This window comes from Scyliorhinus canicula, chromosome 1 (genome assembly GCF_902713615.1).
Source record: "Scyliorhinus canicula chromosome 1, sScyCan1.1, whole genome shotgun sequence".
In the NCBI taxonomy this organism is placed as follows: domain Eukaryota; kingdom Metazoa; phylum Chordata; class Chondrichthyes; order Carcharhiniformes; family Scyliorhinidae; genus Scyliorhinus; species Scyliorhinus canicula.
The window spans coordinates 163,662,584-163,678,504 of record NC_052146.1 but is presented as its reverse complement, the minus strand read 5'-3'; the positions used below and the strand labels follow the sequence as shown (position 1 = coordinate 163,678,504).

The window sequence follows — 15,921 nt, the reverse complement described above, 5'->3', positions numbered from 1 at the left end:
ACCTGAAACCAAGGGCTAAGTTACAGCCTTTAACTGAGGCGCTTTACCAAAGGACCAGGGGTTGCTTCATTGCTTCAATAGCAGGGTGAAAGGACAGGCGATTCCTGCAGTGTGATATGAAGTAAAACCAGTGTGTGTTCCTGGAACAAACAACAGTGTTGGTGTGTAGCGTGAATCCATAATACAATGTGACGAATGAAGGATTTTTAGGAATATTGGCTTCTAATTGTTGGGACAAGTCAAGGGTTAAAAGCCTGGGGCTATAGTGTGTTTGACTGCAGTGGTCATGTTTTAAAAGGATTTTGTTTTATAAAGGCCTGGGAGCTTCTAGGAACCAGAGGCTGCAATTGTCCAACGGAATGTGGTTTCACTGGGGAAATCCCGGGGAGTGAATGTGCTTTGCAGCTGCAAAGGTCAATTGTTTTTCAGCTTGGAGATGAGGTCATTGCTGGGTGGAGCCCAGGAATGCAGAGTGGCAGTAAGTTTAGGAGAAAGTTTTGGGAAAGAAAGAAATTGAATTCCAATCTGCCTGACTGAGTCCACAATTCTCTCACAGTATAGTTATCAAAGAGTAATAACATGAAAAGCAGAGCAGTCTTGTCCGGGGATAAGGAAGATGCTGAAATGCGCCAGGTGAACCAGCTTTTTGAAGATATTCAGCCAGAGTGGTTCTAACAGGAGCCAAATCTGTTTTATAAAGCAAGCATTACTCAATGCCTGCCGAATTTAAAATAGATTGAGAGCTGTATGTTTATTTTCTTGTTGTTTAATGGGAAATTGAGTCGTAATCTCAAGGGGCAATTGTAAACTGTTCTTTTACGGGTGTGAAGTTAAAAAGTTTAACACTGCATTCATAATAAAGTTTTGTTTAGAAATACCAAAATCTTATTTATTTTTATGTAATCACTCCTGGAGCAAATCATTCTTTCTCCAGTCTTACAAATAAACTAAAATATTGGGGTTTCGGTCTGGTATCCTAACCAATGTTGGGGTCTGGTCTGGGATCGTATTAACAGTAATCAGAGTGGGAAGCACCCCGTAAAAATGATCAGCAAGAATTATTAACACTACAGCATAATAAAATGCAGCCGTTAATCCAATTATAGAAAGGGCTCCAAAATTCCTCAACAAGCTCCTCATTTTACTGAGGAAACACATCTCGTAATCAGCCGCATGGCCTTTATCAACTTCCTTTTCTCATATCCTTAATTTCCAGCGACACTCCAGTGAAGTGCTGAGGAAGTGCTGCCAGATAATAAATCAAGATCCTGCCCGGCCCTATAATGTGGACATAAAAGATCTCATAACACCATTTGCAGAACAGCAGGTGAGTTCTCCCCAGTGTCTTGGGACAACACTTATCCCTCAACCAAAATCACAAAAAAGCATTGAATGATCACGTTACTGTTTTTGGGAGCTTGTTGCACACAAATTGATAAAGTGCTGTACTGGGAAACAGAGGCATGGGCAATGCGGGAGGACTGACCAAACTCACTGTGAGGTCATGGTTAACTAGCCTGTCAACTCACTGCCTAAAGTTGCACATCATTTCAGTGACTAAGGGGGTCAGTGACTTCCCAGGGACTTGGTGCAAATAACCAGTGTTGATTCTTTCAAATACAGATTAGATTTAACATTTGGGATACAGTATATGAATAAGAGACATAACATGGTTCAGATGAGATGTTAAACCAAGGCCCCATCTATCCTAAGATGCAAGCAAATTACTGCAGATGCTGGAATCTGAAAAACAGAAAATACTGGACAATCTCAGCAGGTCTGACAGCATCTGTGGAGGGGGGACTGGATAACTACGGAGGGGTCTGGATGACTGTTCATCATCTACTCTCTCAAGGTGGATGTGAAAGATTTTGTTGCACTATCTCCTGGCTATTTATCCCTCACTCAACAGATAATCAGGATGTTACCGCATTCTGGGAGCTTGCTGTCTGCAAAGTGGCTTTGTTTCCTACCTTACAACACTGACTACACTTCTTAATTCTGAAGCACTGGAGTGCACTGAGACTGTGAAAGGTTCTATACAAGTGTAACGTCATCCCCACTGCAGATACAATGCATATACACACACACACACACCCTTGAACTATAGATGCACCCTGTTAAAAGTGAATAACCTCAAAAAGGTCAATTTGAGCACACACACGCGGCATGGTGGCACAGTGGCTAGCACTGCTGGCTCACAGGACCAGGGACCTGGGTTAATTCCTGGGTGACTGTATAGAGCTTGCACTTTCTCCCACAGTCCAAAGACGTGCAGGTTAGGTGGATGGCCATGCTAAATTGCCCTTAGGTGTCCAAAGGGTTTGGTGAGGATAAGGTGGGAGTTTGGGTCTAGGTAGGGTGCTCATTCAGAGGGTCGGTGCAGACTTGGTTTGCCAAATGGCCACTTTCTGTCGGGATTCTATGATTCAAATACTTGAGACGAGAACTGAGCAGCACATAACCTCATTCTTTCTAGTTAGTAGCTGCCTGGATTCGTCAACAGTTACATAATGAATGATCATCGCTTACTCTCCACAGTGAATTTTATTTTGAACACATGAAGAATAATCCTGAGCTTGGCATCACTATTTCCCTGTCACTCTGTTAGCAAACACACCAATTCTATTTCTTCCTCGAATTTGATCTCAAATTTAGCATGCCTTTCCAGAGGCCCTGAAGCCCCTCTCCCATCCCCCTCAATCAAGCCGGGACCTTTTATGCACAAGTGTCGGCTATGACCATTAACAGGTTATTTAACGAAGGGTGGCATCACAGGGAGACTGCTTGGGCTTCCCTCGATGTCCACACTTGCTTTAGCCAGCCCATTCGCAGACCGTAATTAGAAACCGAGGTCCTGCTGGCCTTCTCTTCTTTCCAGCCAGAAACACAACCAAAATCAGTCAATTCAGCCCAGGAAACCCAACCAGGAAACATTTCTGGGCTAGTGCTGTAGGTACTGACCTACTGGAACACGTGGAAACTTCGAGCAGGAGGTCGTGCTGGTTCGCAAGTCAGTATGGAACAGGCTGCTAAGGGGCAGCAGGGTAGCACAGTGGTTAGCACTGTTGCTTCACACAGCCAGGGTCCCAGGTTCGATTCCTGGCATGGGTCACTGACTGTGCGGGGGCTGCACAATCTCCCTGTATCAGGGGACGGTTTAGCAGTGGGCTAAATCGCTGACTTGCAATGCAGAACAAGGCCAGCAGCACGGTTCGATTCCCGTACCAGCCTCCCCGAACAGGCGCCGGAATGTGGCGACTAGGGGCCTTTCACAGTAACTTCATTGAAGCTTACTTGTGACAATAAGTGATTATATTATTATCCGCATGGGTTTCCTCCGGGTGCTCTGGTTTCCTCCCACAAGTCCCGAAAGATGTGCTGTTGGGTGAATTGGACATTCTGAATTCTCCATCTCCCGGAATGTGACAACTACAGGCTTTTTGCAGTAACTTCATTGTACTATTAATGTAAGCCTACTTGTAACAATAAAGATTATTAAATCAGATTAAAAGTGCATGAGATTGGGTTACGTCATGAAAATGAAAATCGCTTGTCACGAGTAGGCTTCAATGAAGTTACTGTGAAAAGCCCCTAGTCACCACATTCCAGCGCCTGTCCGGGGAGGCTGGTACGGGAATCGAACCGTACTGCTGGCCTGCTTGTTCTGCTTTAAAAGCCAGCGATTTAGTCTCGTGAGCTAAACCATCCCCTATCATCAAGGGTAGAGGAGAATATTTTTCTTTCAGAAGCTTGCGTGTCTGTGGAACTCTTCTCCAGGCAGCGGAGGAGGTTGGTTCATTGAATATTTTTAAGGCCGGGTTAGGTAGATACTTTATTTTTATTTTCCTCCTTTTTCACATTTTCTTCCAAATTTGCACCCACCGACAATAAACAATGATCAGTAACAAATATAATGTCAATCCCCATATCAACAACAATCCCATCCTTCACCAAACCCCAAAATTGCCCGCATGTTAACAAACAAATAACAAAAAGGAATCGGGAATCACCCATCGTCACCATTAACATATACATCCCCCCTATCCCCACCACACTAATGTTCAATGTTCCAATTCTTGAAAGTGCATAATTAATAACGCCCATGAATTGTAGAACCCCTCCACCCTTCCCCTCAGTTCAAACTTAACCTTCTCAAGAGTCAAGAATTCTAACAGCTCCCCTCACCATGCCAGGGCACAGGGTGGAGAGGCTGCTCTCCATTCCAACAGGATCTGCCTTCGGGCGATCAACGAGGCGAAGGCTACAACATCTGCCTCTGCACCCGTTTCCAACCCCGGCTGGTCAGACACCCCGAATATGGCCTCCCGAGGGCCCGGGTCCAGTTTCACGTGCAACACCTCAGAGATTACCCTAAAAACTTCCTTCCAGTAATCCTCCAGCTTTGAACAGGACCAAAACATATCATAGATCATAGAATTTACGGGTTTGGTACGTTTCAGCGTAGCCCATTCGGCGTCAGGAAAATAATTGGCTGATTTGGCGTGGCCGTTTAGGCGTCAGGACATTTCGGCGTCACTTTTAAAATATTTTAAAAACCTAGTTAAAAAACCTTCATTAAAACGCCGAATTGGCCACGCCGAAATGTCCCATTCCCCTCTCAGGAGCAAAGGTGAAATGGTTCCAAGGTTTTGAATAAACCTTGGGGGTGGGGGGGGGGGGGGGGGGGGGGGGTGCTGTTCCCCTGAACCGGGCCGCCTGTCCGCTTCACCTCGCCGGCTGCTGTCCCCCTGAACTGGGCCACCTGTCCGCTTCACCTCACCGGCTGCTGTCCCCCTGAACTGGGCCGCCTGTCCGCTTCACCTCGCCGGCTGCTGTCCCCCTGAACTGGGCCGCCTGTCCGCTTCACCTCGCCGGCTGCTGTCCCCCTGAACTGGGCCGCCTGTCCGCTTCACCTCGCCGGCTCCTTCCGGAGTCACCCACTGCTCATGTGCAAACCAGGGACAGCCTCTAAAGCGGGAGAGAAATGCTGTGCATCCTAGAACTAAGAGCAAGAGCAAGACCGATATTAAATGTCTGCTCATTGCACTAACCGGTCTTTCTGAAGCCTGTCCCGCCGCCGAAAACTTCCTCCGCCAAATGGGCCACGCTGAAACGTCCCATCCCCAGAATTCACAGTGCAGAAGGAGGCCATTCGGCCCATCGAGTCCGCACCGGCTCTTGTAAAGAGCACCCTACCCAAGGTCAACACCTCCACCCCATCCCCACAACCCAGCAACCCCACCCAACACTAAGGGCAATTTAGCATGGCCAATCCACCGAATCTGCACATCTTTGTGACTGTGGGAGGAAACCAGAGCACCCGGAGGAAACCCACGCACACACGGGGAGGATATGCAGACTCCGCACAGAGTGACCCAAGCCAGAATCGAACCTGGGACCCTGGAGCTGTGAAGCGATTGTGCTATCCACAATGCTACCATGCTGCCCATATGAACGTGATTTGCGGGCCCCCCCCCCCCCCCCCCCCCCCCCCCCCCCCCCCCCACTGTAACATTCACACACATCTTCTTCCCCTCAAAGACACGGCTCATCCTCGACCTTGTGAGGTGTGCTGTCTACACCACCTTCAGCTGTATCAGCCCCAACCTTGCGCACAAGGTGGAGGCGTTCACTCTCAGGGGCACCTCACACCAGAACCCCTCCACCATACCCTCTCCCAACTCTTCCTCCCACTTTGCTCTGATCCCTTCCAGTGGTGCCTTCTCATCTTCCAAAATAGCCCCGTAAACCGGCGACACTACCCCTTCTCCAGTCCCCCTGTCGTTAGCACCTCCTCCAGCAATGTGGAGGTCAGCTCCACCGGGAAGCTCTGAATCTCCTCCCTGGCAAAAATCTCGAACCTGCATTTATCTAAACATTTCCCCCTGCTCCAGCCCATACTTCGCTCCCAGCTCCTTCAGACCGACCCCCAAGAAACAAATCTTTTAGTGTGTTAATCCCCGTCTCTTCCCATTTCCAAAAATTTCCGTCCCACTTCCCTGGCTCAAATCTGTGGTTCCCCCAAATCGGCATTATGGTTAGGTAGTTTCTTGATTGACAATGGAGTCAAAGGGTACAGGGGTGGGAGGGAAAGTACAGCTGAAGCCACAATCAGATCAGCCATGATTTCATTGAACGATGAAGCAGGTTTGATGGGCTGATTGGCCTACCCTGTTCTTAGTTCATATGTATCTAAGGGGAAAGTAATCCCATTCACAATCTTTGTCTTTGGTACTCACTGTGTTATACACAAAGTGAAGGACAAAGAATGCAGTATCAGAATAATATTCCATATCACATTCCAAACACGCAATCTCGACCACGCAAAAGGACAAAGGTGAAAAGCAAATGGGGAACCCCACCACCTCGAGGTTCCCCTCCAAGTCACTCACCATCCTGACTTGGTAATATATTGGCCTTTCCTTCACTGTGTCAAAATCCTAGACCTCCCTCCCTAACAGCACTGTGGGTGTACCTGCACTGCAGACTTCACTTTCCAAAAGACAATGAGGAATGGGTAACAAAAGCTGTCCTAGCCAGCAATGCTTATATCCTGACAACAGAAGGAATTATCCCACAGGAAAGCACTGCTAAGCCCCAAAAGCACTGGAGTATTGTGAAAAACAGCAGCAAATAATGATTCCATACTTGACCTATTCAGAAGGGAAACAGAAAAAGGAAGTGGGTGAAACAATAGCGTGCGGCTTGTTAAACAAGGTGAAAGGCTACACGGCCTGAAGGAATTCAGGAAATGGTAACTTTTCCAGTTTGTCAAGTGAAGCCACATTACAAAGCTTCGCAGAACCAAAGTTGTAGAATCAAATCTATGGGAGGGGGGGGGGAAAGAGAAAGAGAGAGAGAGAGAGAGAGAGAGGAGGAGGCGGCTCAGTGAAGCTGGCAGAGCATTCCTTAGTCACAGGAATCATGGCTTTAAACTGAGCCTGGATGCTCACAGCCTGGCCTCGCACGCTTGCGCAATCCCACTGACTCAGTTGCTAAAATCCTTCCCGGCAGCACATGTGGTTTTACTGCCCACTTACGAGAAAAAGACCACAAAAAAAATTTCAATGTCTCATCCTGTTGTTATCTGGCGCAGTTTCTTTGTAAATGGCTGCGTGCAGGTTGTACAAAAATGGCCCAAGAAACAACTTCACAAGCCCTGGAATATTGTTTATTACAGATAACCGTGAGCTTCTGATATTTCCAAACCCCCTCATATCAATGCTGCTCTCACATTCAAACATGCTGCCTGTAGATTGGATAAAGGTAAGTATTCCTTACAAAATTCCGTACAAAATTGTTCCCGTAAGCCTGGGGCATTGACCCTGCTGATTCCTGAAACAGCCTGGCTGCAATGTCCAGCAAGGCCAACATCAAACTTAAATGTGATGCATGCGACAGCCCACCTGATACTCCCTCTCCAGTTCTACAAAGGGCACCTTACGTCAGGCAAAGGAAAGATATATTGGGGGATTGTTCTTTTTAAAAGGCAAGAAAATGAAATTAAACTTCACTTGCTAAACACTCCAGATCCGCCCAAGCTCCATTCACTGATGTATGGAACAAATCTGCATTGCTGACTCAAACCGGACAAGCAGCCTGAGACACGGGCGACATTCAGGGTAGGGCATTACTAAGCAACAAACCTGCTTCCCAGCAATGATAAAACAGACAGCTTCAGAATGAACCAAACACTGGAAAAGGTCAATACTGACTGCTGCAAAACTTCGTTAGGTGGAATGGCCATGTTAAATTGCCACTCAGTATCCAAAACGGTTACTGGGTAACAGGGATAGCGTGGGGGTTAGGGACCAGGTTAGAGCTCTTTCAGAAATTCAGTGCTGATTTGATGGGCCAAATGGCCTCTTTCTGCACTCTAGGGATTTTATGATTCAGGGCACATCAAAGAACAAAGAAAAGTACAGCACAGGAACAGGCCCTTCAGCCCTCCAAGCCTGTGCCGACCATGCTGCCCATCTAAACTAAATCTTCTACACTTCCTGGGTCTGTATCCCTCTATTCCCATCCTATTCATGTATGTCAAGACGCCCCTTAAATGTCACTATCGTCCCTGCTTCCACCACCTCCTCCAGCAGCAGATTCCAGGCACCCACTATCCTCTGTAAAACTTGCCTTGTACATCTACTCTAAACCTTGCCCCTCACACCTTAAACCTATGCCCCCTAGTAATTGATCCCTGTACCCTGGGAAAAAGCCCCTGACTATCCACTCGGTCTCTGCCCCTCATAATTTTGTAGACCTCTATCAGGTCACCCCTCAACCTCCGTTGTTCCAGTGAGAACAAACTGTATTTATTCAACCGCTCCTCATAGCTAATGCCCTCCATACCAGGCAACATCCTGGTAAATCTCTTCTGCACCCTCTCTAAAGCGTCCACATCCTTCTGGTAGTGTGGCGGCCAGAATTGAACACTATACTCCAAGTGTGGCCTAACTAAGTCCTATACAGCTGCAACATGACTTGCCAATTCTTATACTCAATGCTCTGGCCAATGAAGGCAAGCATGCCGTATGCCTTCTTGACTACCTTCTCCATCTGTGTTGCCCCTTTCAGTGATCTGTGGACCTGTACACCTAGATCTCTCTGACTTTCAATACTCTGGAGGGTTCTACCATTCACTGCAGATTCCCTACCTGCATTAGACCTACCAAAATGCATTACCTCACATTTGTCCGGATTAAACTCTATCTGCCATCTCTCCGCCCAAGTCTCCAAATGATCTAAATCCTGCTGTATCCTCTGACAGTCCTCATCGCTATCCGCAATTCCATCAACCTTTGTGTCATCCACAAACTTACTAATCAGACCAGTTACATTTTCCTCCAAATCATTTATATATACTACGAACAGCAAAGGTCCCAGCACTGATCCCTACGGAACACCACTAGTCACAACCCTCCAATCAGAAAGGCACCCTTCCATCAAAAACACCAACTAACGTACACACTGGGATACTATGTGCACACTGAGTGACACCGAAGCTCATTGATAGCAGATGCACAGATTGTTAACTAGCTGGGAAAAGATTCAACATTTAACAGGGCTCAGACAGCACTCAACCCACTGCTCACTGCCCAGACCTAAACCAGGAGTGTCCGGTGTCTCTGACCCTATTCAGACTCACACCAAGAGTGTCCGGTGTCTCTGACCCTATCCAGACTCACACCAGGAGTGTCCGGTGTCTCTGTCCCTATCCAGACTCACACCACGAGTGTCCGGTGTCTCTGACCCTATCCAGACTCACACCAGGAGTGTCCAGTGTCTCCGTCCCTACCCAGACTCACACCAGGAGTGTCCGGTATCTCCGTCCCTATCCAGACTCACACCAGGAGTGTCCGGTGTCTCCATCCCTACCCAGACTCACCAGGAGTGTCCGGTGTCTCTGTCCCTATCCAGACTCACACCAGGAGTGTCCGGTGTCTGTCCCTATCCAGACTCACACCAGGACTCTCTGGTGTCTGTCCCTATCCAGACTCACACCAGCAGTGTCCGGTGTCTCTGTCCCTATCCAGACTCACACCTGGAGTGTCCAGTGTCTCTGTCCCTACCCAGACTCACACCAGGAGTGTCCAGTATCTCCGTTCCTATCCAGACTCACACCAGGAGTGTCCGGTGTCTCCACCCTACCCAGACTCACACCAGGAGTGTCCGGTGTCTCTGTCCCTATCCAGACTCACACGAGGAGTGTCCGGTGTCTCTGTCCCTATCCAGACTCACACCAGGACTCTCCGGTGTCTGTCCCTATCCAGACTCACACCAGCAGTGTCCGGTGTCTGTCCCTATCCAGACTCACACCAGGACTCTCCGGTGTCTGTCCCTATCCAGACTCACATCAGGAGTGTCCGGTGTCTCTGTCCCTATCCAGACTCACACCAGGAGTGTCCGGGGTCTGGAGCCGAGATGAGAATCGCGCGAAAGGGAGGCGGCAAACCCCGTCCCGTCCCCCCCCCCCCCCCCCCCCCCCCCCCCCCGGGCCCTCGTACCTCGGCTGCCACAGTCCGCACACTCCCTGCTGTCCCGCAGCATGTCCCGGAGCTGCTCCTGGTGCCGATCATTCTGCCGCTGGTGTCGCTCCCGCTCCGCCCGCGTCGCCATCTTCACTCGGGGAAAAGCGATACCGGAAATATCGGCACGTCTTCCGGCAGCCGACTATGTACTTCCGGAAACTGCACTTCCGGGGCGGGGCCAGTGGGAGGGGCTGGGTCATGACTCTGGGGGCGCCCCTCTGACCTCTACCCGCTAACCCTGACCCCCTTATCCTGACCCCCTGACCCTGATCGTCACCTCCTGACCCTGACGACAACCCTGATCCCAACGCTCATCCCGTTCCTCCTGCAGAAGCAGGCCATTCGGCCCATCGAGTCAGCACCAACCCTCCGAAAGAGCACCTTACCCAGAGCCGCACATAAAATGAAATGAAAATCACTTATTGTCACAAGTAAGCTTCAAATGAAGTTGCTGTGAAAAGCCCCTAGTTGCCACATTCCGGCACCTGTTCAGGGAGGCCACCTCCGTCCTCCCCCCAGAACCCGAATTAACCTGCACATCTTTCGACATTGGTGGGAAACCAGAACACCCGGAGGAATCTCACGCAGACAAGGGAAAATGTGCAAACCTTCCTTCTCCAGGCTTGTTCCCAAATCATTCTCATCTTTCCCCAAACTTATGTTTCAAACCCTCCAATCCAATTCGGCCCCACTCTTCTCAAAATTACAAAATATAATTTGTGGACGGTACTTGATACCCACATTCCCTGTGAATTGGGGGAGTGGCATTTAACTGTGTCGGTATGAACCCCACCTCCTTCCTGCTTCCACACTGACTAATGTTTCCAGTCCCACCACCCATTGTGTCTCTTACTTGGACATTTAAGGGCCTCATCCCGCCACTGCTGTTATTTACCCAGCAATGAGTCCCTATTTTGGTTTAAGATAAGCACACCTGTGCGGGTTACTTATGGGCTCCCCAGGGAGGGTCCCTTGTCCGAAGGTACATGGTGCCAGAACAAGTAACCCAGCATCGGAAGGGCGGGGAGTAGGATGGTGCCATACCGCTGCCCTTTCTGCTGACCCCCCTTCCACCCCATCCCTTTCAACTCCCACCCCTGATCCTTCCTCCAACATCACTCCCCTCATGCCTGGGAACCAGCAACAATCTCAGGCCTCGGGGTGAGTGTTGTGGACCAGTTACAGCCACAACTTCCATGGTAGCACTGCCAGTCAATAAAGCTGCCAGCCTCTGTTCGGCTGGCAACTACTACTGCTGCCCAGTTAAGTGCTGTAGTGTCATTTAATTCCGCTAGCCTTCCCAAAAAGAAACAACACAGTGCTCCTGCACGCTCTTCAGTGAGTAAGCTAGATTCCCATTGCCTTCATTAAATACTACCCAATATGACTTTGACAAAGGTAAACCTTCCATGCTTGTCCTTCTCAATCTCAATCAAATGTGTGTAGACCACACAATCCTCTTTTCCAACATAGTCCATTATCCAGTTTGGCCCTACACTTGACTGAATACATTTTTCACTATCCAATCATAGTTAAAGAATCGCCATCAATGGCTTCTCATCCCACTGCTGCATATTTTTGTCCAGTATTTGTCGAGGATCTATTCTTGGTTTCCTCCTCTTTCTCATTGACATGTTGTTCCTTGGCAACATGGCAAATTGCAGAGCAGTACTGTACTACTCAATGATCCATTCGAAATAGGTATTACAGAAAGAGCTGGAGAATAGCGCAATGTTTCAGAAAGGGGATAGAACATCTCCAGGGAAATATAGATCAGTCAGCTTAATATCATTGCTAGGAAAAACAAAGGAATCATCACTAAAGGAGGGAATAGCAGAATATCCAGAAATGAGAATTATAATAAGGAATAATCCGCACGTATTTCGAAATGGGAAAATGTTGCTTGACCAACTTAATCAGGTGGGATTTTCCAGTCTCCCCCCTGCCCCCCCACCCCCTCCCCCCCCCCCCCCCCCCACAACCCCCCCACCCCCCGCAATTGTTTTTCCAGCTGTGGATGCAGCTCGCCATTGGTTACCAGTGGAATCTTCTTGTCCTGCCGATGTCTGCAGCATTTTGCATGGCTCGCCCGTTCCAATGCCAGGGAACATGCTGTGGGTTGATCTTCCGAGGAACCAGAAGATCCCAATGGTGGGAAGGACCACAAAATCCCACCCATTGAATTTTTGAGCAGGTAACAGAGAGAATAGATAATGGACAGGCAGTAGATGTAATTTATCTGATTTTCAAAAGGTTTTTGATAAGGTTCCTGTGGTGAATTATATGCCTCGTAATTCACACTGTATTGCCTTGCATGTATTGTGTCCTTGTGGGCTCTATATGTGAGCCGTTGCACGGCTCTGCCCATAGGAGGAGATGAGGAGTTTGTACTGGGCTCCACCCTTGGCTCCGCCCATGGCTCCTCCCACTAACCGGAAGTATAAAGCACTGCAGCCGTAAGCCTGCTCTCAGTTCCTCTGGTTGCAGGCTGGCTTAGTTGTAAGACTATTAAAACCACAGTTTACTTCCAATTACGTGTCTAGTGAATTGATAGTCACATCAATTTAATAGTCTTACAACTAAGCCAGCTTGCGACCAGAGGAACTGAGAGCAGGCTTACAGCTGCAGTGCTTTATACTTCCGGTTAGTGGGAGGAGCCATGGGCGGGGCCATGGGTGGAGCCCAGTACAAACTCCTCATCTCCCCCTATGGGCAGATCCGCGCAATGGCTCACATACAGAACCCACAAGGACGCAATACATGCAAGCCAATACAGTGTGAATTACGAGGCATATAATTCACCACATTCACCCCCTGTAAAAAATCAAGTCTGGCGGGGGTGACGGGTCTACAAATTGAGCCGGTCCGGTGGCCGAGTCGTCCTTTGGGATCGGCGGAGCACCGGGGTTGCAGCCTCTTCGGGTGGCTGGGTGGTGGCGGTCGGTGAGGGTACGATGGTGGACTCCAGGGGTGGTTCGATCCGAGCTTTGTACCCGACCGGTGCGACGTGCGACGGGGAGCGCGGGAAACCTACAGGCGCGGGGGCGTGGGGCATGGGCAGTGAACCTATAGGTGCAGGGGTGCAGGGCGCGGAGGGTTGGGTGGGGTGTAGCGTGGGGGGTACCTCGGCGGTAGTGGTGATGGAGTTGGATCCTGCAGGCGCCAGGTCCCGGAGGGAAACAGTGTCCTGATAGCCGTCAGGGTATTCAATGAAAGCGTATTGGGGGTTCGAATGGAGTAGGAGCACTCTTTCTATGAGCGGATCAGTTTTGTGTGCCCGGACGTGCTTCCGGAGGAGAACCGGGCCCGGTGTCTTCAACCAAGCTGGGAGCAAAACCCCCCTTGGTAGTGCCCCTAGAAAAAACAAATAGCCGTTCGTGAGGGGTCTAGTTGGTGGCGGTGCATAGGAGGGACCTAATAGCATGGAGCGCGTCGGGAAGGACCTCCTGCCAATGGGAGGTCGGGAGATTCCTGGACCGGAGGGTCAGTAGGACGGTATTCCAGGCCGTCGCGTTCTCCCGCTCTACCTGCCCGTTCCCCCTGGGGTTGTAGCTGGTAGTCCTGCTCGAGGTGATGCCCTTGTCGAGCAGGTACTGACGCAGCTCGTCGCTCATAAAGGACGAACCCCTGTCGCTGTGTACATAGCAGGGGAAACCGAACAGGGTGAAGATACTGTGCAGGGCTCTGATGACTGTGTGGGAGGTCATATCGGGACACGGGATGGCAAACGGGAAGCGGGAGAACTCATCGCTGACGTTCAGAAAGTACACATTTCGATTGGTCGAGGGGAGTGGCCCTTTTTAAATCGATGCTCAGGCGTTCAAAGGGCCGGGATGCCTTTACCAGGTAGGCCTTGTCTGGTCTATAGAAGTGCAGTTTGCACTCCGCGCAGATCGGGCAATCCCTGGTGATGGCTTTTACCTCCTTGGTGGAGAAAGGCAGATTTCGGACTTTGACATAGTGGGCGAGCCGGGTAACCCCCGGGTGGCAGAGGTCATTGTAGATAGCTTTCAGGCGGTCATCTTGCACGCTAGTGCACGGGCATCTGGGGGCTCGTTGAGCTTCCCCGGTCGATACATAATATCGTGCTTGTAGGTGGAGAGTTCGAATCTCCACCGCAGGATTTTGCCCCTTTGTGAGTTGTCAACCGATCTTTGGTCGGTGATGAGGGTGAACCTCCTACCTGCGAGGTAGTGCCTCCAGTGTCGTATGGCTTCCACGATGGCTTGTGCTTCTTTTTCGACCGAGGAGTGTCGAAGTTCCGAAGCGGAGAGGGTTCGGGAGAAAAAGGCGACTGGTCTCCCTGCCTGGTTCAGAGTGGCTGCGAGAGCGACCGTTGAGGCGTCGCTTTCCACCTAGAAGGGGACGGATTCATCCCCCGCCCACATGGCCGCTTTGGCAATGTCCTCCTTGATGCAGTTGAAGGCCTGGCGGGCCTCAGTTCCCATGATAGATAAATGAATAATTTCAGAGAATGTGGAATCAGGAGACAAGTGCCAGAATGGATTGCTAACATCAATACAGAAAGTAGAGAGTGGGAGCAAGGGTCGTTATTCTGAGTGGCAGAAGTTGGGACGTGGTGTTCCCCAAGGATCAGAGCTGGGATCATTGCTGTTCACAATTTATATTATCCATTTGGACTTTGGAATCAACACAATTTCAAAATTCACTCACGACACCAAATTTGGGGAATGGTCAATACTGAGGAGAACTGCAGCAAAATGCAGGAGGACATTAATAAACTTGAAGAATGAGCAATTAATTTCAATCCAGATAAATATTTTGGCAGGAAGAATATGGGAGGTCACTTATTAGTTGGAAGGTGCAAGTCTGGCTGGGGTAGAGGAACAAACTGACCTTGGAAGTACAAATACATCAATCATTAAATATTGCAACCCAGGTTAGTGAGGGCCTTAAAAAAATAGCAGATCAAATATTGGGTTTTATTTCTAGAGGGTCAGAATTGAAAAGTCAGGAAGTTAAACCTGTGTTGAACCTTGTTTAGACCACACTCAGAACATAGTTCTGGTTTCCATATTTAAAAAGAAAGAATATAGGGGCTTTGGAGAGAGTGCAGAGAAGATTTACAAGGATGATAACAAAAATGTCTAGGTATGCATATCAGGAAAGGAATGATAGGCATGGTCACTTTTCTCTTGAAACTCGAGGGGTGAACCAATAGCGGTTTTTAAAGTTCTGAAAGGTTTTGATGAATAGATACAGAGAGAATGTTTCCTCATGTGGGGAAGAGCACCACTCGAGACTGCATGAGACAGTCACCAGGAGATACAAGAGGGATTTCAGAAGAAACCTCTTCACCCAGAGAATGTGGAACTCGGTACCACAGAGAGTGGTTGAAGCGAATAGTATAGATACATTTAGGGGGAAAATAGACAAGTATATGAGGGAGAAGAGGCTGGAGAGCTATAATGATAGATTTAGATGAGGAAAGGTGGGAGGAGGCCCAAGTTGTTGCACGTTTTACTATGGGCGTAAAACGCGTTTATTGGGGTGTATTAACTTCCAAGTGCTTAACACCGCTAGGCTCTGTTGTATGTATTTATTCAGCTTTAGGAGTCGCCAGTTGCCGTATAGACAACGTCACTAGTATTCCAAGGTCAAGTTCAAAGTAATAAAGACGATACACCGATTAGTAAGGTCCAAACGATAATATTTATTATACAGTAATAATAAATATTCATGCACACACTAAGAGACTAAGCTATGACTAAACTAAAGTAATCAGAATACTTATCTAACAGGAACAGGCAAGGTCAGGGAGCGAGGCCTTCGTCCTGGTCTTGGGGCTGCAACCTTCAGCAAGCGTTCTGGTCACTGGGGGTTCTAGCGGGCTTAGTTCGCGTAGCGAGCGTCGTACTGGCACTTACGG

The 15,921-nt window shown here is 49.0% G+C and overlaps 1 protein-coding gene across 2 annotated transcripts in view; it reads right to left on the bottom strand.

Annotated features, from left to right (window-relative positions):
- Positions 1 to 10,172, bottom strand: part of LOC119968960 (stromal membrane-associated protein 2-like) — a 72,458-nt gene extending 62,286 nt beyond the window's left edge. For both annotated transcript variants that reach the window (XM_038802018.1, XM_038802025.1), the window contains exon 1: positions 10,008 to 10,172. In XM_038802018.1, coding sequence (XP_038657946.1) covers positions 10,008 to 10,119 — 112 coding nt within the window. In that variant the 5' untranslated portion in view covers positions 10,120 to 10,172. The remainder of the gene's footprint in view (positions 1 to 10,007) is intronic.
- Positions 10,173 to 15,921: the final 5,749 nt, after the last annotated feature.